Genomic DNA, 27,159 nt, shown 5'->3' with positions numbered 1-27,159 from the left:
CTAAACCAGTTCCAGGTTCCAGGGTTGAATTTAGGGATGCGCAGATGGGGAATAGACAAACAATTCACTACTGGGGTCCATCAGGCACGTCTGGATATTGGCCCCAAAGAATGGTTTGCGGTGGTCCTCCTCCTATAAACACTTCCTTTGATGGGAACCCTGATAGGTAAGCATTATTTTTAAGCCAAATTGTGAACCACCTAGAATTATATTCATATTGCTATCCTTCTCAATGGTCTGTTATAGTTGCGATGACTACAGTGTTAACAGGTGATGCTGCCGATTGGGCTGCAGAGTTGCATAGTGTGCATACAAAGGAATTGATTGATGTTGGTTTGTTTTTGGATGCACTCAAAGTTCAATTTGAAGATAGGTCAAGGATACATCAATATGAAGAAGCATTAATGTCATTGAAGCAGGATGGGAGGCCTGCTGTGGAGTATGTCAGAGAGTTTCGGAAATTGGCAACTAGGTTGCACACCTGGCCGGAAAGACTATTGATTAGAGAATTTAGATCTGGTTTAGATAGTGGATTGAGGCAGGCTTGTCTTTATAGGTGGGTTCCCCAGAAACTGGGGGAATGGTATAAAACAGTTGTGGAGTTGGATGTGGGACTGAGGGAGTTCCGTCCTATGTTTGGAGGGCCCAAAAGACAACCAATAGGAGCAGTAGCAGCACAGGGGAAGGTGGGGTAGGAGACTAAAAGGATTGCTAGGGGAATGGGGCCCATAAGGTGTTTCCGATGCCAAGGTCTGGGACATAGGGCAATGGAGTGTCCATCTATAGAACTAGATAACAGAAAACAGGTGGCTCGCATTTCTGCGCCACAAGTAGCAATTTACCAAGTGGTGTCATGCCCCGTGGTATGAAACAAGGGACAGTTACCTCTGAGAGATCTCAAGGGGTGTCACAAAAAATGAACACGGAAGTAATGACAAATAGATGTAAGAAAACACCGGATGGCAAACAACTACCCAAGGTAGTCTCGGGGTTATAAAATAGTGGAGATGACAGTCCGGATGAGGACGATTTGGTGAGTAATCCTGTGTGACCATTTGTTATACCAGTAGTATTGGAAAATCTAACAAGCAAATTGAGGGGTCAGTATGGAGCATTAATCAACACTGGATGTACTAGATGTTTAATTAGTAAAAAAGTGGTTGATGAATTACAGTTAGCAGTGGAACAACTGCCCAAACCTATGAGTTTTGAACAAGTAGACGGTTCATTATTAGGTGGGAGTCCTGCTACAATAATGACAACCCAATAATAAACTAGAGATAAGGAGTCATTGGGAGTCTTTACGATTTATTGTAGTACCACAGATGAGGGAGACACTAATTTTAAGTCTAGTATGGTTAGATAAATGGAATATGGTGGGAAGACGGTTTTAAGAAGTTACGAATTGCAGTTGGCCCTATGTCCCCTCCCTATGTAAATAGGGAAGTTGTAACAGCTATAGACAATTCTGAAGAACTACGTTATCCAGAGGAATATAAAGACCTGGCAGATGTGTTTAGCGAAAAGGAGTGCGAAACATTACCACCGCACAGAACAACTGATTGCGGCATTGATTTACTTCCTGGAGCAAAGTTTCCAAAACCAAGAATGTATGCCATGACTCCAAAAGAGATGGAGGAAATGAGACAATATATAGCTAAAAATTTGGCGCGTGGATTTATTCAACCCGGGAAATCACATACAGCTGCCCGTTTTGTTTCGCGAGAAAAAAGATGGTGGATTACATCTTTGTGTTGATTTCCATGGGCTCAATGCTATTTGTATAGACAATGTATATCCTTTACCACTAATCAATTATTTGTTAGCAATGTTAGCAACTGGCAGGTATTTTACGAAATTGGACTTACGAGAAGCCTACTATCGAGTTCGAATACGAGGGAGATCAATGGAAAACTACTTTTAATTGTCCCCTTGGAAGTTTTCAGTTTAACATTATGCCATTTGGGTTGCAAGGGGCATCCGCTGTCTTCATGCAACTTATAAATGAAGTATTACAGGAACATTTACATCATGGCATTCTAGTATATTTAGATGATATTTTAATTTATACCAAAACAATGGAGGAACATGTGGCCTTAGTGAGGAAAGTTCTGAAAAAAATTACTTGACGCCAAGTTATATGTGAAACTTTTGAAGTGGGAGTTTCACTGTTGGATTATTTGGGGTACAGAATATCCAATAAAGTAATAGAAATGGATCCCAATAAAGTCAGAGCCATAATTGATTGGAAAGATCCAAAAACACAAAAGCAATTACAACGTTTTTTAGGATTTGCAAACTTTTACCGGCAATTCGCGCATATTGCTTTACCACTAACAGAATTGTTTAAAATTAAACATCAAGTGCCAAAACCCAGACCTAGTCAACCCATTGTGTGGTCACAGGAGTGTCAGCGAGCGTTTGGCGACCTGAAAGCTTTATTTGCTCAAGAGCCCATTTTAAAACATCCTGATACAACTAAAAGTTTTGTAGTACAAGCTGATGTAAGTGATGTGGCTGTGGGGGCTGTCCTCTTACAGTATAACATTGATGGACAATTACAGCCATGTGCATATACATCACGGAAATTTACAATCACAGAACGAAGGTGAGCTATTTGGGAAAAGGAGGCTTTCGCCGTAAAATGGGCATTTAGTACATGGAGACACCTATTAGAAGGGCTGAAAGAAAAATTCAAAGTTTGGACAGTTTATAAAAATTTACAAGCATTACAGAAACTGAGAAAACTACCCCTAAACAAGTAAGATGGGCTTTGTATTTTAAACATTTTGATTTCCAGTTGCGATATGTTCCGGGAGGTAAAAACTTCATGGCAGATGCATTATATAGACTACCTCAATACAATGTGTTTAGAGACGAAGTTATTCAGCCCATGATCTCTCTAGGACCGTCAACCGAACAAATTCAGATGTTGACCGCGAAAGAGATAACCAAAAAGGAATTACAAGAGGCTACAAAAATTTATGTATGGATAAAAACAAATAATATTGTCTGTTTAGGTAAAGATGGGTTGTATTGGAGTGGGGATGAAATATATGTTCCATCAAATTGTAGGAAAAAGATATTATCCCAATGTCATGATGTAAGGCAGGCTGGACACTTTGGATTTTTAAAAACACTACATTTGGTAAGGCGGCAGTTTTGGTGGCCACATATGAGATCAAACATTGAACAGTACCTTAAAGAATGCCACATTTGTGCTACTACAAAACCTTGAGTAGGAAAACCTTTAGGACTATTACAAACTGTATCGGATCCAAACCGGCCATGGCAAGATATAGCCATGGACTTTATTGTGGAGTTGCCCAGCAATAATGGATATACAGTAATCTGGACTATTATAGATTTGTTTTCAAAACAAACTTACTTTATACCATGTAAAGGATTACTTTCGGCAACAAAATTAGCCAACCTGTTTATAAAACATGTATATAGACTACATGGCACACCTAGGAGGATAATTTCGGATAGAGGTGTGCAATTCACAGCACGATTTTGGAGAGCGTTTGCACGCCTTTTAGGATGCTCTCAAGGTCTTAGCTCTGCATACCATCCCAGCACCAATGGTACTTCTGAAAGAGCTAATGCAATGATTGAAAGATATTTGAGATCATATACATATCATATCATATCAACAGTGAGAATGGGCTGATTTACTTCCATTTGCTGAAGTAGCATATAATAATGCTATACATGAAAGCACAGGATATAGCCCATTCCAGGTAGTAAATGGGATAGAATTTGTGCCAAACCCTGATTTACAATGTGATGAACAACAACCCATAAGTGTCCAAATGTGGTCAAAAAAAGTTCAGGATAGTTGGGATAAAGTAAAAGAGACTCAATAAAACAGCACTAGAATATAAACAACAAGCAGACAAGAAAAGAGTGTAAAGCATTCAAACCTGGAGATTATGTTTACCTATCAACTAAATATATAAAATTACACCTAAATAGTCAAAAATTGGGACCAAAATATATTGGACCTTTCCAAATTACGAAAGTGATAAACCCCGTAACTGTAAATCTTAAATTGTCACCACGGTTACACATACATCCTGTGTTTCATGCTAGTTTACTGAAGCCTGTAGAACACATTGATATACCTCAACTTGAGGAATCTGTAATAGCTAAAGATGTAACCCATGCTGAAATTGATAAAATTCTAGACTCGCAGATATGTAGAAAAGTGTTACAATACTTAGTGAGATGGAAAGGATATCCTGAAACAGAGGCAACCTGCTGAAAGTAGCAGATGTGTGTGCAAATAGACTGATAAGGCAATACCATACCAAATATCCCGATAAACCTGGATCACAAGTAGAGACATAATTAGTGATATAATGTATATTGTTTTATAGACTGGTTCCTGGTAGAGGGGGACGCATGTCACGACTACGCAACAGACGCATTTGAATCGAAGCCACAGCGACCTGAAGGATGGCATTCCTCTTCATCAGAATAAACTCTGTACCATAATAATATGCGCGGTCTATGTAAAATGCTGTGAGGTGAAGCTCCACGCATTAACCATGATTCATGTGATTGAGTTCATACGAATAATTATCATTAAAAACGGTAATCATGGGTAATAAGGGTAATCAGGGGTAATGAAGGGTAATGAGGGGAAATTATTATAAATATAGAATCCCAGGAAAGTCAGGTTAGATCCAACTTTATTTTGTTTGCTTAGCTATTATCTTGGACTCCTTGCGGAGGAAGGAATAAACAACAAGCTTTTGTGTTACTAAATACTGAAGTGAAGAGTGTCTTATTTTCTCCCTGCATTTGTGCCAAAGAGTAGCTGAGAACAGCTGACAAACAAGCAGAGGGGGATTTGTTAGCAACCAAGCAAAAGGGTCGGTCAGCTCGGGAGTATATAGGGGAGTTTAGGAGGGTGGTTAGTAAACTACCATTCATACTGGAGAGTTTGTTAATCCATCTGTTTAGAGAAGGCCTGGAAAGTAATTTAAACCAGGCTTATCTTTATCATGGTTCGTTTACCAAGTTAACACAGTGGTATCAAGTGGCAGTTGAATTGGACGATGGTTTATGTCGATTGCACCCAAGACTGGAAGGGATTACACCACCAATAAGGCCTTTAGGTACTATTACAAGGCAAACTCCAATTCAAAGGGCAGAGACAGAGGGACATTTCGGTGTTTTCGTTGTGATAGGCCCGGTCAAAGGGCCATGGAATGTCCTGTACCGTCATTAACCATGATGACGGGCCCCCAACTGCCTTCATCTTTGCATCGAGATAAACGAGGGAGACAAGAATGGAAAGAGCATGAGAGGGCGAGAGGAATAGTGAGTAACCCACCCAGAAGCCAGAGTGCAGAAAAACCATTTACTATTCCATCCAATACTTCGTGTGAAAGTGAAATGGAGAGTATCATGCCTGACGATCCTATGGTAAGTAGCCCTATTAATCCTTTTATTATACCTGTGTCTCTGTGGAATAAACAAACATACTAATTACACTGTTCAAGTGGGGGCATTAAATGATTCAGGATGTACAAGGTGTCTAATTACTAATGTGGTGGTGGAGAAATTGCAGTTACGGGTTATTAAATTGGATGTTCCAATTAAGTTTGAACAGGTGGATGGGACTATACTAGATGGAACTCCAGCAACTCATAGGACAGAATATATCAAAATGGTATGGGAGAGCACTGGGAATGGATTTCTTTTGTGGTGGTTTCTCACATGAGTGAAGCATTAATTTTGGGATTGGTATGGCTGGATAAATGGGATCCGACCATACATTGGGAGAACGGCTATCGAAAGATACGATTAGTGACTGGTCCTTATCCTACCAGAGCATAATGAAAAACATCTGATAGCTAGTAAATTGTTAAATAAAAAACTCAAGGAATACCCCAATATCAATATCCCAGAGAATATGCAGATTTGTCTGATGCATTCAATGAAGAGGGCACTGATTGCTTGCCCCTTCATCGCACTACAGACTGTGCCATAGAATTAATTCCAGGGGCTCCTTTGCCTAAACCACGGATGTATTCAATGACTCCGCGTGAGTTAGACAAAATGAGACAGTACATCAATAAAAATCTAAAGAGGGGGTTTATCACCCCTGGAAGGTCTCATAGGGCAGCACCAGTGTTGTTTCGTGAGAAGGATGGAGGACTTCGTTTATGTGTCAACTATAGAGGCCTAAACACGATCTGTCTGGAACCATTGTACCCATTACCACTGATTAAGGACTTACTATCTACCTTTGCAAAAGGACGAATATTTACAAAACTCAATCTAAGAGAAGCGTATTATAGAGTGAGAATACGGACAGGAGATGAATGGAAAACAATGTTTAATTGCCCTCTCGGTAGTTATTATTTCAATGTGATGCTGTTTGGTTTACAGGGGGCTCCAGCGGTCTTTATGCAACTGATAAACGTAGTGTTGCACGAACATTTATATAGGGGCATTTTGGTTTATCTGGGTGATATTTTAATTTATTTGGATAATGAATATGAGCATATTCAATTAGTGCGACAGGTGCTTCAAAAATTGCTGGATGCCCAGTTATATGTCAAATTGTCGAAATGTGAGTTTCACACCTGGCAGTTGGACTATTTAGGATATCGCATATCTGCACTGGGTATTGAAATGGACCCCACAAAAGTTAAAGCTGTTTTGGAGTGGAAAGCCCCAAACACAAAGAAACAATTACAAAGTTTTTGGGGGTTTGCAAATTTCTATTGTCAATTTATACCCCACTTTGCTGACATAGCTTTACCCTTAACCGAACTATTGCACACTAAATCTATTGATATTGAAAAATCAAAAACAAGAATTGGATTACCATGGACTACAACATATCAGGAAGCTTTTGAAAATTTAAAGCATTTGTTTGCTCAAGAGCCGGTGTTGAAACACCCTGATCCAAATCTGCCGTTTGTTATCCAGGCAGATGCAAGCGGTGTAGCAGTGGGAGCTGTCCTATTGCAGACAAACATAGAAGGACTGTTGCAGCTGTGCTTATACATCCAGAAAATTTAGTTCGACTGAACGCAACTGGGCAATTTGGGAGGAGGCATTTGCAGTTCGTTGGGCCTTGCTCACCTGGAGACATTTATGGAGGAGGTCCACATCCATTTGAGGTGTGGACCGATCATAAGAATTTGGAAGCATTGCAAAGCCCATGCCGATTATCCCCAAAGCAGATTAGGTGGGCATTGTATTTTAAACGGTTTAACTTTACATTAAAATATGTTCCATTGGGAAGAAATTTCATGACGGACGCCTTATCGTGGCTTCCTCAATACAATAACCAAAAGGATAATACAGAAACAATGGGAAACAGTAAAAGTTGCCTTAAAACAAGCACAAGCAGAGTACAAACGTCAGGAGGATAAAAAACAATCTGCACAAGTCCAATATAATGAAGGTGACTGGGTATAATTCTCAACGAAATATATACAGTTGGGTCTTGCTAATAAAAAATTAGGTCCAAAATATATTGGACCGTTCTTAGTGATACGAGTTATAAATCCGGTCACAGTTGGGCTTCGACTACCTTCACGTTTTAAAAGGATTCACCCTGTATTTCATATCAGTCTTCTTAAACAAGCTGATATGACTAGACAAGAGCCCAGAGTAAGGACCCCTGGCCCAATCCATGATGATCATTACGAGATTAAGGAAATACTTGATTCCCAATGTCGGCGAGGAATCCTACAATATTTAGTGAGATGGGAGGGCTATCCATTAGCAGATGCTTCATGGGTATCATATAAAGATGTGTCTGCTACTCGTCTATGTCAACAATTCCATAAAAAATATCCTAAGAAGGCAGGTGGGAGGTATGAACAAGGGGCATTACATCATCCTAACTATTCCCTTTATTACAGACAGAGCCTTGCTAGAGGGGGCCACCTGTCGGGCTTCACTGATTGTGCTTGACACATTGGCAGCCATCTAATAGGGAGTGGGAGATGAGTCTCCAAATCTGCGCCTCCTACCCAACTCGCTGTTCCCCTCGCTGAAACAACACGAGACTGTTGGCTGTTCCAGTTACAGTGCGTAACGATGTGGATCCATTGCAAGTTCCTGCCGAACTATCTTTCATTGCAGGGCGTAAGGATTGTATTGCGTTCCAGCGATGGGGGGGAACTCATCTTATTGTGGTTTCCTTTTCTTTGGCTTATGAGTCAGCACTTTGGGGTTAGGTGTGTTCTGGGCGTCGGATATAGTTGCGATTATGATTGCGGGGCAGCAGCGTGTGGGGTTAATTAGCTAGGGAAGGGGATGGGCATAAAAGGCGCTGAGAGGCGTTCACTCTCAGCGCTGGCTTTGCTGGGGATTGCCGTTGTTTACCCACTGGAAGAAACCAATCTAGTAAATTACTTTTCACCAAACCTGTGAGTAAATGTGTTGACTGAGTTTCTGGATTTCTGAAATAGGGCTTACAAAAGGGTTGTTTTAAGCTTTTTACACTGCTCTACTGGTTCCTTTTGGGCTGTACTTCCAAGAGGCAGGATGCAAGCTTGGCACTGATTTTTTTAACTGCCTTTCTGGGGGCATGTGATATTTCCTTAAACCTGGATGATTTCCTTAGGATATCTTGTGATGTGAGTGAGGCCAGCCGGTGTGCAAATGGATCTAAGGATTGTTTCTCCTGAATGGGAAAGAATGTTTTGTCAGTTCACTGAGCACAGGAGTCTCTTATCTATGGGGATTCTTCAGTCATGGTTGTCCCAAAGGTGCTTTTTTCAAGAGGTAAGTGGACTTTCTTGGTTTCCAGAAAGTCCACTTGCCTCTTGAAGAAGCACCTTTGGGACAGGAATCTCTTACATTGCTTCAGAGTGGCCAGGGCACGATTGCTCACTGATAGTAAGATTTTAAAAAGGAGGTGGGGTATGGATCCTCCCTCCAATTCATTTTCATTTTCTCTCATGATAATAAAGCTTAGTAACATGGCACCAGGCTTGAAGTTTATTTAGATATCTGTGGCATGTACTAATTTTACTGCGATCCCGACAAGCTTGGGAGGGCAGAACCTGGGTCTCCTATATACTTTGTTAATTTGTCTCTCTTGTAGCCCAAATGTGACCACCCACTTTCTGTAGAGCTTAAATGAACTCTCTGCTAAAGGGTTTCACTTTATAAGCAAGAGTTGGCTGCTGATAATTATAGTTGCACTTTAACTATTTTAATTCCTCAAGTGCTCTGGCACCCTGCCTGATTTATAACTCTGGGTTGCAGATTTTGCTGATGAAAAGGTATTCAGACAGAATGGTTTAAGTTTCCATAATGGCTGTGACTGTCACTGATCTTCAGTGTGTATTCCCTCATTTCTAATCTAATGATTGGTATTTACGGAAGTTTTTTTAAGCAAAGTTTTTTGTACTTTTGTACAGGTAATCCTCGACTTACAACAGTTTATTTAGTGACCATTCAAAGTTACAATGGCACTGAAAAAGGACATGACCATGTATGAATTTTAGAGCTAAAACTGAATTTCTCCCTTTTCTCCCAAGAGAAGTTTCTTACCAGTTCTCTGAACTCCTGTTCTTTCAACTTTGAATCATTAACTGATGTTGTCTTTTGGGCTAGCTGAGCCTGAAATACAATATATACACAATCTTCAGCCAAACATCCACATGGAAATTTTAACAGCAAAATTTAATCCTTTTGTTATTTGTTAGTATTGTAAGCATGAGAGGAAAATGCTTCACTGACATTGCTACATTAAAAACAAATATATTTGTGAAATCATTCTTACCTGAAGTTCTGCTATTTTTTCCTAGGGAATACAAAAAGACAAAATTTATTAAACACTTTTTAAAATACAATAGAAAACATTGCACAAGTATCTTGCACCCACATTTATGCCATTTTTTCCATTGGTTAATATTTGATATGTCAAGTCCATATTGAAAAGCAATACTAATATAGTATAGTATGGTCTCCACAATACTTCTGAAAAATCATTTATGTGAAATTATGAACCCAGCATATAGCAGAAACCAACACTTTGCCTTTTCATTGTACAAATAGCCAGTTCCACTGCATACCCAGTTCCAAATTCTATAATATAAATAATGAATTGTGGTCTACACAATAATTTGAAATTTCATCACAATTTCTTGCTAAAATCTAAAAAATATTTCTGTGTCATATCTGAAAATTAACTTTCTCTCATATCTGTAAAACATATGCTTATAACCTGTTAAAAACATGCAAGAGTTTCTTGTAATGATGTGAGTGGTCAGGATGCAAAATCTGACTTCCATATTGTCTCAGAAAAAAACACAATGCTATAATAATAAAGGACGAGATACTGTTTTTTGTCTTCTTAGCATAAACTTACTTTGTAATAGATGATGCTATAGTGTAATAGATTAAGCTGTTTGTTATTACTTGGAAGAACAAGAATGAGGGAGTGTTAATATCCATACTGGGTACAAGTTAGTACACATAAAATTAGTTGATTTAAGATTTGAGTAACTGTTCCCATTAATTTAAAGGGAAGCTACCGATAAATCAAATAAATTAATTTTCAAACTCTAACACTTCCTGCATATAACACAAGGCACCTAAGGATAGTTGTTTCTGAGCTATTGAAACAAGATATGAAAACTATTTTGCTAAAATTTGACAAACTAATTTAAGAAAGAAAAAATAATGCTATAACATACACTGATTCAAAATAGAAGTGAAGCCCCTGACCTGTTTTATTATTACTGTGCCAAGAATAACAAATAATACCTAGTATAATGACTATAATGTAAGAATGGAGTCTATTCACTAGAACCTGCTGTTAACTTTCAAAGGAGTTTGGAGAACTGGTTGTTGGAAGAAATCTCTTCGTTTTTTCCCCACTTTACAGGGCTAATACTGTAAGAAAGGCAGGAAGGAAACATTCTGGTGGTGTTGCTTATAGAAACTGCCTCTCTGCTAACCCTTATTACATTCTTGGCAGTACGCCTAGACTTCCTGTCTCTGGAGCTTCTCTGGAGTTTTTCTTTTCTCCTTTGCTGGTACTTTGCTTGACTTTCTTAAAGAGGAAGGATTATTTTAAGCTTTTTACACTGCTGTTGGGAGGAAATACTCCCCCGTTGGAGTTCGTCCAGCCGGGATCAGCACTTTGAAAAAATAATTGAATAACGAAGCAGAGATGCTGGAAAGAAACTTTTAATGACAAGGAACCAAGATGAGTGAATTCAGCAAGGCTTCCTTAGAAGGAATCTCCTTTTGTTTTTTTCCACCCTTATTACATTCTTGGCAGACAGCCTACACTTACTGTCTCCGGAACTTGTGAGGCTTGGCTTTCTTAAAGGGGAAGGGTTGTTTTAAGATTTTTACACTGCTGTTGAGAGAAAATACTTCCCTGGACAATCAGCACTTTGAAGAAATAATTGAATAATGAAGCAACACTGTTAGGAATATAAGTCACCTAACAGCTATTTGGGTTAGAAATATATAAACCAGGATAAACATTTTAGTACTATATCTTTAAGGGAATGCAAGAGCATGCAATTGGGTGTGGTTTCTCAAACAGCCATAAGATGGAGCCAGAAACCTGGGTTGTTTAGTCTTAGTCTCAGAAGAGAGTGTGTCTGAGTGAGTATCTCTGTTTCCTTCTGTTGGAAAGTATTGCCATTGCTCCATTTCTTCTAATTGACTGATATTACTGGATTTAATGTAAGTCTGATACTGAACTGTTTTTGACACTAGAATTTGTTATTGGATTATCCCTGGATAAAAACTGACTGATTTTACCTGTGAATGACTTTGGATTGCTTATTTTGGACTTTGCTTACACCTTTCTGGAAATAAAAACCTACATTTACTGTACAGTGTATCTGTGTACTGTGTGTGTATTATTCAAACACTTCTCTCAAATACGTCTCCCTGTATGCGCTCATTCTCCTAACGGGGAATTACCTCAACACTGGTTATGGGCCCAGGCCATACCAGGCTCAGATAACTGAGAGTTAGTGGGAATGCACAGTACTGTATACAGACAGCTGTTTACTGTTTAATTGTGGTTTACTATCCTGGTAAAGATGGCACAAGTCACTTCAACAAGTCTATCACTGATAACCCGGTTGGATGGAACAAACTATGTTTCCTGGTCTATGAAGTGCAGTCTACTTCTGCGTAAAGAAGGTTTATGGAATGTAGTTCAAGACCCACCAGATGTAAATGCTTGGGATCCAGAAAATGAGGATGATGCCAAGAAGCTTGCTGACTTTAACCAGAACAACAAACGAGCTCTTTGTATAATTGGACTAACACTGAGTGACCAGCAGCTAGTCCATATTCATGGAGAAGAGTCTGCTGCTAAGTGTTGGGAGAATTTGAAGAAGGTTTATGTTCGTGACAGTGTAGGTGCACACATACATCTTACACACAAACTGTTTAGAGCACGTCTTCTGAAAGGTGGAGATATGTTAACTCATTTAAACTTCATGAAAAGAACTTTTCAAGAGCTACATGAAAAGGAACTGATATTTTCAGAGCTGCATCAAGTTTACATCATTCTTTCCTCGTTGGATGAAAGTTATTATGACTATGTATCTTCACTGGAAGTACTGCCCAGAGATAAACTGACATTGACTGACATAACTGGAAGGTTGTTAGAAGAAGCAAGAAGACGGCTGGATAGAAACCAACTGAGGAAGGAACAACCACAAGAAGAGGATTTATCTTCAACTGCCTATACTGTTAGGAAATGTTTTTCTTGTGGGGCTAGGGGACATATAGTTAGATTCTGTAAGAAAAGAAAAGGACGGAATACTGGCAAACACCAGAAGGCTAAGAAGAATGTTAGTTTAGCTATGTTTAGCAATTCAACTGTAAACCATGATTTGTGGGTTGTTGATAGTGGAGCATCGCAATGCATTACTAAAGATAGAAAAAGGTTTGTAAAGATGTCCACAAGTAAACAACATGTATCATTGGCAAATGGATGGAAGATTAAAGCATCAGGTGAAGGTACTGCATATTCTTGTATAAATGAACATTTAACTATGTTATATGTACCTAAACTGAAATTTAATTTGTTATCAGTAAGGGCTTTAGTTAATCTTGGTTATGTAGTAACCTTTAGGGGAGATAACTGTATAATAGAGAAAGAGGGTAAAAGTGTCACTGCTACTTTAAAAAATGATTTATATGTAATACATGATGATCAGCTGAAGATGGCTAACTCAGTTTACAACAATGTTAAGCCACATGATGCATGTATACATTTACTACATAAACGTCTAGGGCACATTAATTTCAAAATGCTCAAACAAACTGTTGGAATTGTCAGAGGGAGTAAAATTGAAACCCTGTAGCAAGTATTTACACTGTAATGCTTGTACTCAAGAAAAGAGTAAGGTTACTCCAGCAAACAGACTTAATGGGTTTAAAACCAAAGAACCTTTAGAGGTTGTGTTTGCTAACATAATTGGTCCTAAGAAACCAAGTTTAGGAGGTGCCTGTTATATTTTGAGTATAATGGACCATTACTCACGATATGGTTTCTGCTATCTTATGAAAAACAAAACAGAAACATTCCAACATTTCTTTAACTGGCTAAGGTTTGCTGAGAGAAAAATGAAAAGTAAAGTAATTACTTTAGTCACTGATAATGGGACTGAATTTGTTAACAAAAGATTCCAAACTATGCTGAAATTGGCTGGTGTTGAGCATAAACGTTCTGTGCCTTACAGACCACAACATAACTTGTTTATAGAACGAAGAGGGCAAACATTACAAGCCATGGCTCATACTATGTTATCTGATTCAGGTTTACCTGAAACACTGTGGGGTGAAGCCATAATGTGTAGTAACCATGTTTTAAACAATGTAGTTAATACAACAACTGGTGAATTGCCATTCACTCGTTGGCATGGCAGAAAGCCAAATTTAAGTTACCTACACACATTTGGAGCTCCAGCATGGGTGCATATTCCCTCACAAGTAAGACTGAAAGGGCAACATAGAGCTAAGAAGTTATTTTTTGTGGGTTATGAGGCCAACCACAGATCGTTTAGATTTTGGGATCAAGGCACAGCTCATGTTTATTGTAGTGCTAGTGCAAAATTTCTCGAGCACGTTGGGTGAAATAAACTGGAACAGGAATCCAGCAATGATATTATTATTGACACCCAAATAGTCCCTAAAGATAAAATCAGTAAACAACAAATAGCCATTAAAGAGGAAGAACAGGAGGAAGTAGTAGAACAGGAACAGGAGGAGATAGAAGAACAGGAGCAAGTGGCACAGGAAAGTCCACTAGTTAGCCCTGTAATACCAAGACGTTCAACCCGTGTAACACGACCACCTGATAGATATCAGGCTAGTGTTGTATGCCAAGTGAATACAGTTCCAAGTAATTATAGTGAACTAAAACTGTTTCCTGCTAAGGATCAGGCTGCTTGGCAGAAAGCAATGGATAAGGAACTGGAATCATTAAAAGGACTGGAGGTATACGAAAATGTTACTTTATCACCAGGTAAACATGCCATGGGATGTAAATAGATATATAAGCTAAAGACAGGTGTAGATGGGACTGTTACCCATAAAGCCAGGTTAGTAGCACAAGGGTTTAATCAGACAGCAAATGACTACGATGAAGTGTTTGCGCCTAGTCTGAAGGCTACTACATTAAGGGCAGCATTAGTGTGGGCAGCTAAGGAGAAATACATTGTAAATCATTTGGATGTAGAGACAGCATATCTGCATGCACCATTGCAACACACTATATATTTAAAGAAACCTTTAGGTCTCAAAAATGATAATACTGATAATAATGATTGCTGGAGATTGAAAAAGAGTCTTTATGGTTTAAAGCAATCAGGATATGAGTGGAACCAATGTATAGTTAAAGAATTGACTAAAATAGGCTTTGTAGCTGGCATGGCTGATCCATGTTTGTTTAAAAGAGAAACTAATGGTATAATGTCATTATTGTTATTATTTACTGATGACATAGCATTAATCACCAAAACTGAACAAGAAGCTACTGAGATAATTTCACTATGGAAAAGAAATTTAAGATAAAACAGTTAGGAGAAATCAAACATTATCTTGGTTTAAAGGTAGATAGAACTAGGGGAGGATACAAGATCTCACAAGCAGATAAAATTAACCAATTACTAAAAAGTTATAAAATGGAACTTTGTAAGCCGGCTAAAACACCGATGAGCCAGGAGTTTAGCCATAGTGATGTTCACAGTCCTATTTTTGATAAGAACATTTATCAGTCTTTGATTGGTAGTTTATCTTATCTCAGTAATTGGTCAAGGCCAGATATTGCATACAGTGTTAATCAATTAGCGAGATTTAACACTGAGCCAACTGACAGGCACTGGCAAGCTGCTAAACGTGTGTTAAGATATCTGAAACAGACAATGCATTATGCATTGTATTTGGAGCCAAAAGATGAACTGAATTTGACTGCATATGCTGATGCAAGTTTTGCTACAGACATAAATACACGAAAATCTACATCGGGTACTGCTGTATTATTGGGAGAAGCATTGATTGGATGGAGATCTATTAGACAGAAACATCTAAGTTTGTCAACAATGGAGGCTGAATTCTCATGTTTGTCTTTATTATGTACAGATTTAGTTTTGAATAAACAATTATTAATTGATATGGGAATTAATATAACAGATTCTATTGTAGTTTACGAAGACAACCAATCAGCAATACAGATGGCTTCAAATATTGCTGTTAAAACAAGAACGAAACACACAGATTTAAGATATTTAAATGTGAGACAATGTGTGCAAAGTAAGATGATTAAGCTAGAATACTGTATGTCAGAAAACAATATAGCAGATCATTTTACAAAGGCCCAAGGCTCTTTAAAGCAGAAGGCTAGCTGTGAAGATTATGGACTTACAATTTAAGGTTGTATATATTGTCTTACCCAAAAGGGGAGAATGTTAGGAATATAAGTCACCTAACAGCTATTTGGGTTAGAAATATATAAACCAGGATAAACATTTTAGTACTACATCTTTAAGGGAATGCAAGAGCATGCAATTGGGTGTGGTTTCTCAAACAGCCATAAGATGGAGCCAGAAACCTGGGTTGTTTAGTCTTAGTCTCAGAAGAGAGTGTGTCTGAGTGAGTATCTCTGTTTCCTTCTGTTGGAAAGTATTGCCGTTGCTCCATTTCTTCTAATTGACTGATATTACTGGATTTAATGTAAGTCTGATACTGAACTGTTTTTGACACTAGAATTTGTTATTGGATTATCCCTGGATGAAAACTAACTGATTTTACCTGTGAATGACTTTGGACTGCTTATTTTGGACTTTGCTTAAACCTTTCTGGAAATGAAAACCTACATTTACTGTACAGTGTATCTGTGTACTGTGTGTGTATTATTCAAACAATTCTCTCAAATACGTCTCCCTGTATGCGCTCATTCTCCTAACGGGGAATTACCTCAACACAAACTTTTAGTGACAGGGAACCAAGATGAGTGACATTCAGCAAGGCTTCTTGGCTAGCTAGAAAGATTGACATTCAAACATGAGTTTACATATCCTTTTTGAGTTTTGGTCTAAAACTGGTTTTTGGTGAAGTTTAATTCTGTGCTTGGTGATGTTTAATCCTGTGTTTATTGATGGGATAATTTTCCCTCTTCAGCTTTGTTTGGAAGGAAAAAGGTTAATCTCTGTTCCTGAAAAGAAACTGGTTTGCGAAATCTAGCTAGTTCCTGTGTCTATTTATTCTGGTAATTGGTTTAACAACCAACAGCTACCGTTGTGATTTAATTATTTGTACTGTGTTTGAATTTTTTCCTGCCTCATGGTTTCTTTTTTTTATCTGGGGGTCTTCCTTCACTGCTTTAGTGGTATCTGGCACTGTCCTTTTGGGGTGTACTTCCAAGAGGCAGGATGTAAGCTTGGCACTGATTTTTTAAACTGCCTTTCTGGGGTGTGTGTGTGATCTTTCCTTAAATCTGGATGATTTCCTTAGGATATCTTGTGAGATGAGTTAGACCAGCTGTGTCTTTAAGTGGTGCAAATGGATCTAAGGATTGCTTCTCCTGGGAGTGCTCTTTCTGAAGAGCTTAAATGAACTCTCTGCTAATGGGTTTCACTTTATGAGCAAGAGTTGGCTGCTGATAGTTATCATTGCATTTTAACTATTTTAATTCCTCAAGGTGCTCTGGCACCCTGCCTGATTTATAACTCTGGCTTGCGGGTATTTTTAATCTAATGACTAGTATTTAGGACAGCTTTTTGCAAACAAAGCAGCTTTTTGTATTTTTGTATAGGTAATCCTTGACTTACAACAGTTCATTTAGTGACCATTAAAAGTTACAATGACACTGAAAAAAGTGACTTATGGTTGTTTTTCACACTCATGACCATTGCAGCATCCTCACAGTCACAGGAGGCCAGATGAGAAGCACCCCTCAATGTAAGTGATGTCAAGTTAGCCATGCCCACTCAGTCACATGACCACCAAGCCACGCCCCAGAACTGGTTGTTAAAAAATCTGAATCCCACCCCTGCTATAATGAGGCAATGTCAATACTGTTTGATTTCAACAATTTGATTTCAACACATGTAATATCATTGTTTTGTGAGAAGTGGCTGCAAGTTACTTTTAGATGCAATCAAGTACTGGTTATCACCTTTAAAGTCATTTGGGCTGTAATGCCCAAGAGAGCATCTCCTTCCAGTTGTTTCCACCCATCCAACTCAATCTAGCAATTTTGGCATGTATCATAGGTCCCAGAAGCCAAAAAATATTGGCTGGCAGGAACTAGGAGATGCACCTTCTCTGTAGCCCCTGCCTTCTGGAATATTCTCCTTCAAACACCAGGATGATCTGACCCTGTTGATCTTTTGCGAGACCATGAATTTGGTTGCATGCACACACCTGGGCATCTGAATGCACTAAAGGCCCCATTTCTTCATTATATCCATGGCAATAGATGCACTTGGTGATTATATATATTCTGTATTATTTTAATTGCTTTTAATTTGTTTTTGCATTTTATGATATATCTAACCCAAAGTCAATTGTTGAGATGAGTAAATATAGCAATCAAACAAAATAACAAACAAATAATATATAATGAGCAAACTGTGTTGCATAAGGCTGCAATAAAACTAAATATAAAAACATAATGAAAAATTGGAAATACTAATATGTTTACCAACTTACTTCATCACCATTCCAATTTTCTTCATGTACCAATCTTTTTTTGTAGTCCTCTTGTAACTGCACCAGCTGTTCCTCCAATTTATTTACTTTTTTGGTCATTTCTTCTTCTCTGGCCTTCAAAGTAAATATTAATAAATCCATCATGTATACCTTGTTAGTATAAATATAGTATGGTGCAATTTGACTTCCAATCAACTTCAATATTAAAAGTTCTAGTGATTTGTTATTGTTTTAACAGAAATGTACTTTGAATATCTAATCATTTATTTCAAAATATAGAAAACTATTGGTGAACTCATTTAAAAAGCCATTTAAAAAGAATCCACATTCTAAACCAGGAGCCCATATTCTATACCAAGACCAAATCTCATTTATCATTTATTAAAATGAATACTAGGCATACTATGATTTGAAGTACTATCTCATTAGTTTAAATCAATGAAATGTGTTCTTATATATTTATCTTATTTATGCATGCACAATTTATCAATATTGTTGTAGTTTTTTTATTTTTAAACACAAACATACACATACAATAACATAAAAACATAAAATCCTCTTCCATTTTATATACATAGTGTGTCAGTTGGTTACGTATCACTTGTGCTATACTTCTGTAGTCATTTACTTACAATTTAAATCAATCTTCACATTGTCAAATTAACATATGTTTATATATTTATCAGTTATTAATCATCCATAACTAAACTATTTATTCCATCATTTTATACGAGATGTTCCACATTTTATCTTAAAATTTATGTTATACTTTAAACCAGTGGTTATATATATCTGTATCATGTTTTATATCAATCTATTAGATTTCTATCACAAAATTATCAAGTCTATTATATTACCATGCCTTTTTATCCAACCATTGATAAAACAAATCCCATATCATATAAAATTGCTTATCTTCTTGTTCTCTAATTTCAAATGTCAATTTACTCATTTCAGCATAGTCCATAATTTTTTTTGATAACTTCCTCCTGCATAGGTATTTTGTCATTTTTCCAGTTCTTCACAAATACAATTCTAGCTGCTGTTAAGACATTTACAATCAAATATTTCAGTTCTTTATTGTATATGTCTGGTATGACGCCCAATAAAAAGATCTCTGGTTTAAAGTCTATATGCTGTTTTATTATTTTTTCCAACCATGTGTGGATTTTAGTCCAATATTTCTTTGCGTCTGAACATGTCCACCACATATGGTAATATGAAGCAGATATCTGATGACATTTCCAGCATTTATCCGATTTATTCTTAAACATTCTCGCAAGTCTCATCGGGGGTAGGTGCCACCTGTAAAACATCTTATACAAATTTTCTTTATATGCAGTTGACATTGTCATTTTATAATTTTGAGACCACAATTTTTGCCATTTTTCCAAATCAATCCCATATCCAAAATTTTTCCCCCAAGCAATCATCGTTTCTTTAACTTGCTCCTCCTCCAATTTAAATTCTAACAGATATCCATAAAGTTTTTTAATTACCTTTTCATCAGTACCAATCAAAATTTTATCTAAGTCAGTCAACTTATCATAAATACCTTCTGCCTTGGAGTCTTTATCAAACCTAGATTGTATTTGCAAATAAGAAAACCAATTCATTTTTACACCTTGTTCTTGCAACGTTTGCATAGTTTTAAGTTCACCCTTTTCATTCAATAGCTCCCCATATCTAACTGTTTGTTCCTTTTTATATATTATTGGATAAGAAAAAGTTTCAATAGTTGATATCCATGTTGGAATTTTTAAGTAATATTGTCTTTTAATCTTCTCCCAGCTCAAAAACAATGCCTCATGAATATAATGTCTTCTAAAATACCTGTGTTTTAGTTTCCTTATACCAGAGAAAGGCATGCCATCCCAGCAGCAAGTCGTGGCCTTCTAAAGTCAATAATCTACTGTTCCTTAGTGTTATCCATTGCTTTACCCACATCAAACTTGTCGCCTGGTAATACAGCTCCCAACTGGGCAAGGCAAACCCTCCTCTTATTCTTGCATCTTGTAACAGTTTTAATTTTATTCTTGATTTTTTACCCTGCCAAATATATTTCAACACAATTCTATTTAAATCTTCAAAAAACTCTTTCCCTAATCAAATAGGAATTGTCTGGAATAAATATAAAACTCTAGGCAATATATTCATCTTAATTGTGGATATTCTCTCAATCAATGATAGTTGCAATTTTTCCCATTTCATCAAGTCTGTCGCAATCTGCTGTTTAACATAGTTATCTTCCTTCAGGATACTGCATCTTGGTGTAATATAAATCGCTAAGTATTTAACCTTGTTCGTGACCTGTATTTTTAAAGTTTCTTCCAACTCTTTCTTTTGTCTTGTTAACATATTCTTTGTTAATATCTTTGTTTCGTCTTTATTTATTCTCAGACCTGCTACTTTTCCATATTCTTCTATTTTTTTCTATTAATGTGGGTGTTGTTTCCATTGGGTCTTCTAATATAAATACCAGGTCATCTGCAAAAGCTTGCAATTTATACTCCTCCTTTTTAGTTTTCATTCCTTTTATTTCTTTTTCTTCTCTGATATTCCTGTTCAACACTTCCAATGTTAACACAAGCAGCAGAGGCAACAATGGACAGCCTTGCCTTGTCCCTTTTCTTATATCTATGGATTCTGTTAATTCTCCATTTACTATCACCTTTGCAGTTTGTTCATGATATATTGTTTCAATGGCTTGGATAAATTTCTTACCAAAGACCATTTGTATCAGTTGCAGTAAAATAAATCACCAACTCACATTGTCAAAGGCTTTTTGAGCATCTAGAAACATCAAGGCCATTTGCTTCTCAGGGTGTGCTTCATAATATTCCAGAGTATCCAAAATGATTCTCACATTGTCTTGATTTGTTTCTTTGGCAGAAATCCATTTTGATCAGTATGAATAAAATTATTTAAGTATCTTTTTAGACTTTCTGCCAAAATTGAAGCAAAGATTTTATAGTCTGAATTTAATAGGGACATAGGTCTATAATTTTTAACTTGCTGCAGGTCTGTATCTTCCTTCGGTATAAGTGTAATATATGCTTCTCTCCATGTTTTGGGTATTATTTTCTTTAATGTAACTTCATTCATAACTTCTAGAACAGTGATCCCCAACCTTTTTTACGCCGCGGCCCGGTACCGGCATCAGCTGGGTGCCGCGGCCCGGTACCGGCATTAGCTGGGCGCCGCCATCTTTTTTTTGATGAAAATGTGCTTCCGGTGAGCTTTCTACCCGGAAAAGCTCACCGGAAGTGCTGGCGCCGCCATTTTTTTTTTGATGAAAACGTGCTTCCGGTGAGCTTTCTACCCGGAAAAGCTCACCGGAAGCACTTTTTCATCAAAGATGGCGGCGCCCAGCAAGCCAGCGGCCCGGTAGGACTTGTTCCGCGGACCGGTGGTTGGGGACCCCTGTTCTAGAAGATGAAGATTCAACATTTCCTGAAAAGTCTTATAGAATTCCACTGGCAACCCATCTGGACCTGGAGCTTTCCCAGCATTCTGTTTTTTTAAAGCTTCTGTTAGTTCCATCATTGTTATATTTCGTTCTAAAATTGTTTCAATATTTTTGGGTATCTGAGGTAAATTTGCTTTCTGAAGATATTGCTTGATTTTTTCTTCGTGAATATTCTCTTGAAAGTATAGTTTTCCATAGTAATCTTGTACATTTTTTCTTCTTCTCCTCATTTCCATAACAAACCTGTCTTTCTTTATTTATCAATTGGCTAATTCTTCTTGCTTCTCTTTCCTTTCTCAGTTTATAAGCTAGCCATCTGCCTGGTTTATTTGCATCTTCAAAGTAATTCTGTTTTTTGTGCTAATTCCTCTTTTTCCATTGGTCCCATTTTATGTTTAATTATATCCATTTTATTTTTAATGTCTTTTTTTTGTGGGGACTTCTGTAAATCTTTTTCCAGTCTTTTATAGTCATCCTCTAATGTCTTAAATGTCTTTTTCTGTTTTCTGTTTCTTCTCTTAGTATAATCTATTATCAAGCATCTTGTGTAGGCCTTCATCACGTCCCAGAGATTCTGTAAAGATGTATCCTCTTTTCTATTTTCTTTGAAGAAGAAAACAAGTTCTTTTTCTATTTTCTGTTTAAAGTATTTTTCTTTCAGAATCATATTATTTAGAGTCCATCTGGATCTCTCCTTGTATCCTTTCCAGATAACCGATACTGGATTATGATCTGCCCATGTGCTTGTTTCTATTTCAATCTGTTGTACATTAGTCAATAATTCTGCTGACATCCATATCATATCTATTTTAGACCAGGATGTGTGTCTATTTGCTTACTTTCCGCATTTCTCTCTCTCCATGCATCTTTTAAATTAAATTCTTCTGTTATTCGGAGGAAGGATTTTGGTAGTATCTTTCTAACTTTCTTTGTTGTTTTCTGTGTTTTATAGTCCAACCGGTCATTAATTATTCCATTAAGATCACCCATCATGCAGATATTAACATAGTGCAAATCAGTTATTTTTGTATGTAATTTCCTATAAAATTCTTCTTGTTTATCATTCGGGGCATAAATTGCAATTAAAAGTGTTTTAACACTGTTATCCGTTATCTCCACCATCAAAATCCTTCCATCATCATCTGTATAAATTAGTTCTGCCAAAATTGTTTTTTTAATATATAATGCCACACCTCTTTTTTTCGATTGTGCCAGTGATGTGAATAATTTCCCTAATTTTTCTTGTTTTAGTATATATTCATGTTGCTTTTTAATATGTACCTCTTGTAAGATTATATCAAATTTTAATTTATCTAATTTGCGAAATACTTTCCTTTTTTTAATAGCCGAATTAAGTCCATTTATGTTAATCGTAATCAATTTTCTTTCATCCATGTTAAGCTTTATAGGAGGGTTTTATTGCTCTAGTAGATCTCAATTCTCGTTGTTCTCTGGGTTCACTGCCTACTGCACCTTCTTTTTCTTTTTCAATTACTGCTATAGACTCCCCTTGGAATTCAATTAGTGACTCTTCCTTTCTTTCTTCTTCCTCCTTTTCTCTAAAGTATTCTAAGTAAAATAGCTCAGCTTTTCCAACTGTGTCAATTCTGTGTCTTTGTTCCTGCCAAGTGAACAAAAGGCCTTCTGGCATCAACCATCTGTACTTTACTCCTCTTTTAAGTAGCTCTTTAGTCAAGAATAAATATTCTCTTCTCATCTTTCTTACTCTTCTTGGTATCTGTTTCAGCACAATTTCTTTATTTTTATATTTTAGTGTTTTCTCTCTCGCCACCTGGAGTATCTGTGTCTTAATACTCTTCTTAGTAAATCTGATGTGAACTTCTCTTGGTACTCTATTCCTCATTGCATATCTCGTGTAGACATGAAATACTTCATCCATCCCATCCATCATTTTTTCTTTAGTTATTTCCAGTGCTTCGGCCAATATTTCTGCCATTATTTCAGCAAGGTTTTCACCTTTCCCTTCTTCTATATTTTGAAATCTTAAGTAAAATTCTGATTTGTCTATTTCCCATCCTAATGATTTACCCCTGCCCTTCTCAATATTGCTCAAACGAATATCAGTATCTCCAATTTTCTTATCTCTTTGTATATCTTCTTCTTCAATTTTTTTGAATCTGTCTTCATATTTCAGCATCATCTGTTGAATCTTTTCCACTTTTTCATCTGTCTTTTCAATTTTTTGGTCAATTTCCTGAATTCCTTGCATGATCATCTGCAATGTCACTTCCTTCTCTTTCTCTTTTTCCTGTTGTAATATTGTCTGTATAGATTGTTGTCCTCCAGATGGTGAGGGGGTTGGTATTGAAGAAGCTGGGGCTGTTGTCTTTCTACTCATCTTGTAATGCTTATCTGTAAAGAAAGAGAGAGAGAGAAAAAAAGAAAGAGGGAAAAGGAAAAAGGAAAAAGAAAAAAAACGAAGGCAAACAGTTGCCAAAGGAAAAAAGGAAAAAGAAACTCTTCAGGCACTTGTATACCTTAATCCAATTATTTGCAATGGTAGATGTAAAAAATAAAAAGGGAAAAAAGAAAAATATTCTATATGTTCCTCTTAATAGTCAAAAAGAAAACCAAAATAAAAGGTTTACATTCTAGTTCCTGGTTTGAAAAGTTAAAATCCAATTAGAGAGAAAAAAAGAGCCCCACTAGTGTGGGGGGCGGGTTAGAAAGGAAGCAAAAGGTAAAAAGCAATTCTAATATAAAACAAGTCTCTGCCGCCTAATATCCAAGGCTCTTTGATAAATCAGCTCAGAGTTTTTCAAGGTCACTTCAATCTTCTTTCTTTCAACTTCAACTCCAGACTCCAACTATCTGTTCAGAAATGAGCACCTGAATAAACAAACTGCCATGCTCATGAAAGGAAAAAGTGAAAGGAAAAAGAAACAATGAATCCAAGCCTGTGGGCGGCAGTGCTACTTTCTTTCCTTCACTTTCACTTCCCCCTCCTCAATCTACAACCAGGAACTACAAGGAACCCCGCCCCTTTTTTTAAAGGGAGAGAAATAAATCTTAAATCAAGCAGAAGAGTCTTAATCAAAAAAGAATTTTCAAAAGGATTGTTAAAAAAGGAGAAGGAAATACAAACAGAAATAAAAAGATTAAAAAGTACCAGTCCAGCTTAAAAAGTAAAGCAGCTTTGCCAAATACAAAATTCCAATAAAAAGGGTGGGGGAGGACAAAACTTTCACTTTGACAATTAATCACGCCGCTTAAACTCTTTCCTCTTCACTTTTAGTCCACTTTCATTTTTTCAGGGTGTTCTCTCCAAGAAATAATGTAAAAGTTCACCTCACCAAACTGACACACTTTTTTCCAGTCTCTTCCATTCCGGAGCTCTCCCAGCTTCAGCAGCTTGGGAGGCTGCCTCTCCGCCACTGGCAAAAAGGGCTTTCCCTGGATCAACCAGGGACTTTGCAATGTCCCTGGGATCAACAGGACGTGCCCTTGTCAATCACCATCTCTACGGGAAGGTTTAGGTCCATGGAGACCGACCAGCAGCTGAGATATAGACGGAGATCTTGGAGAATCAAGATCTCCCGTCCAACCGCCAGGATGCCAGCTCCGCCCTCACCTCAATTTATCAATATTGTTGAATATCACTAGAGCTAAATGTTAGAGCAAATGAAAGATTACACAATTCAGTAGCTTTTCGGATACAACATTGTTCATTCTAGTGAAAGGCCATTATGTCAAGAATTCCATAATGCAAAAAGTTATGAAAGAACTACAAAAGGAAGGCAGAACTATAAAAGAGAAATATGTACGTTTTCCCACATTACACACATGCACATACATATACGAACACACACACACAAATAAACATATAAACACACACAAAGGGATAAAAAATAAAATTGTCTTGCCTATGAAATTTAATTTGAAATCTTCTATTTCACATTAATTCAAAGCATGTTTCTTGGAAGGTAGTGTAGTATAGTGTAGTCCAGTGCAGTGTAGTATGGTATAGTATAAAGTAATAATAATAATAATAATAATAATAACAATAAATAGCCTTTTTGGTTTAGTGGTTAAAGCAGAAATCAGGAGATTGTGACTTCTAGTCTTGCCTTTGGCATGAAAGCCAGCTTTGGGCTGTTACTCTCTCTCAACCCAACTCACCTCCCAGGGTATTTGTTATGTGCAAAATAGGAGGAGGAAAGTATGCTGAATACATTTACCATCTTGAGTTATTTATAGAAATAATAAAGGCAGGATTAAAAAAACTAAGGTAAGTTTAAATAACATCTTCATAAATACAAAAGAGATAAAGGTATTTTGGCTTCATAATGTGTTAAAACAAAATGTTTTATTAAACATTACATTGTCAAAATAGATAAGTTCTTTACATTAATGTTTATTGGAAAGAACAGTACTTGTATTATCAAATTTACATTTAATAAGCTGATTTAATGTGAAGTGAAAGAAAAAAACACTCTAGGAAGACTAAAAGAAAAACGATTTGCAAAATGATATAGAACATACCATTTTCTCTCAACTTTACATTAGTAAATCCAATGTAGCAGTGATTCCAATCATTTGTGAGGCAAAGTTTCAGGGTGAACCTGATGAATTGTGCGGGCCCCACAGAATCATATTTTGCCTTAAGAATATTACACTGGAGTTCTATCAGCTCTATTTGCATGTTTACAGATGCATTTCCCATATCAACTGCAAATGGATTGCTGAGCGCTCCAAAATTGAAATTGACAAAATTTGTGCTTCAAAATCAACAAAGCAACATGTAAACTCCATTTGAAGTGTACTCAGTTTATCAACAAAATCTGAGAGCAAGGTGGTGACTTGGCTGATGAGTGTTTGACAACAGGTAAAGTGACTGAAGTTTCCTTGCTGCATCAAATCTTCCACAGTCGCAGCTGTATTTGAAAGGCTTTCACTGCATCATACATGTCCATGATCACGCAATCCTGTCCTGTGAAGCTGGAGGTTTAGTGCAGTGAGATGCTTTGTAATGTCACACAGAAAAGCTAATTCAGGGACTTCCGGTTTGCAAGGTTTCGGCGGTGGCAGGGATTCGCGATACTGCGCGATCCCTGCTGCGTTCGCCGCCAAGGTTCCCCTGATCCGTTTGGATCTGGGGGATATAGCTGCCCCGTAGAGGCAGCTGAAGACAGGGGCGATCCAGGCAGGGGCTTGGGGGTGTCGCAGACCCCCTCCCCAGCCAGCAAAACCCCCTTTTCCCAAGGCAGAGGAACGGCGGTCAGCAATGGCCGCCACGAAGAAAGGTGCAGGTGCAGGAGGGAGAAAGTTGGAAGAATTATGAAAGCTGCTTTCAACCGGGACAACCATTACGTGTTCCATCTTCAGGGCTTTACTGCATAGTATTTCCTGGTGCATGGTGCAGTGATATGCTGTCACTCACCTGTGCAATTCTTGCTCTTCATCTTCTCTCACATTATTCCCACTAATCCACACTTTTCCCCGCACATAAAAGATGCTCCATTTCCTGTGGTAGTGCCATGCATTGA

General features: G+C 37.3%; 1 protein-coding gene across 6 annotated transcripts in view; it reads right to left on the bottom strand.

Moving 5' to 3' along the window:
• The window catches only part of GOLGA4 (golgin A4), a 138,796-nt gene that overhangs the window by 23,190 nt on the left and 88,447 nt on the right, over positions 1–27,159 (bottom strand). For all 6 annotated transcript variants that reach the window (XM_087945812.1, XM_087945814.1, XM_087945815.1 and 3 more), the window contains 3 exons: positions 18,184–18,297; positions 9,770–9,790; positions 9,538–9,606 (listed from right to left, as the gene is read on the bottom strand). In XM_087945812.1, coding sequence (XP_087801938.1) covers positions 9,538–9,606; positions 9,770–9,790; positions 18,184–18,297 — 204 coding nt within the window. The remainder of the gene's footprint in view (positions 1–9,537; positions 9,607–9,769; positions 9,791–18,183; positions 18,298–27,159) is intronic.

Source organism: Notechis scutatus, chromosome Z (assembly GCF_049901735.1).
Source record: "Notechis scutatus isolate UNSWTSFEM ecotype Mainland chromosome Z, rNotScu1.2, whole genome shotgun sequence".
NCBI classification, from domain to species: Eukaryota; Metazoa; Chordata; class Lepidosauria; order Squamata; family Elapidae; genus Notechis; species Notechis scutatus.
This window is presented reverse-complemented; position numbering and strand designations above follow the sequence as displayed.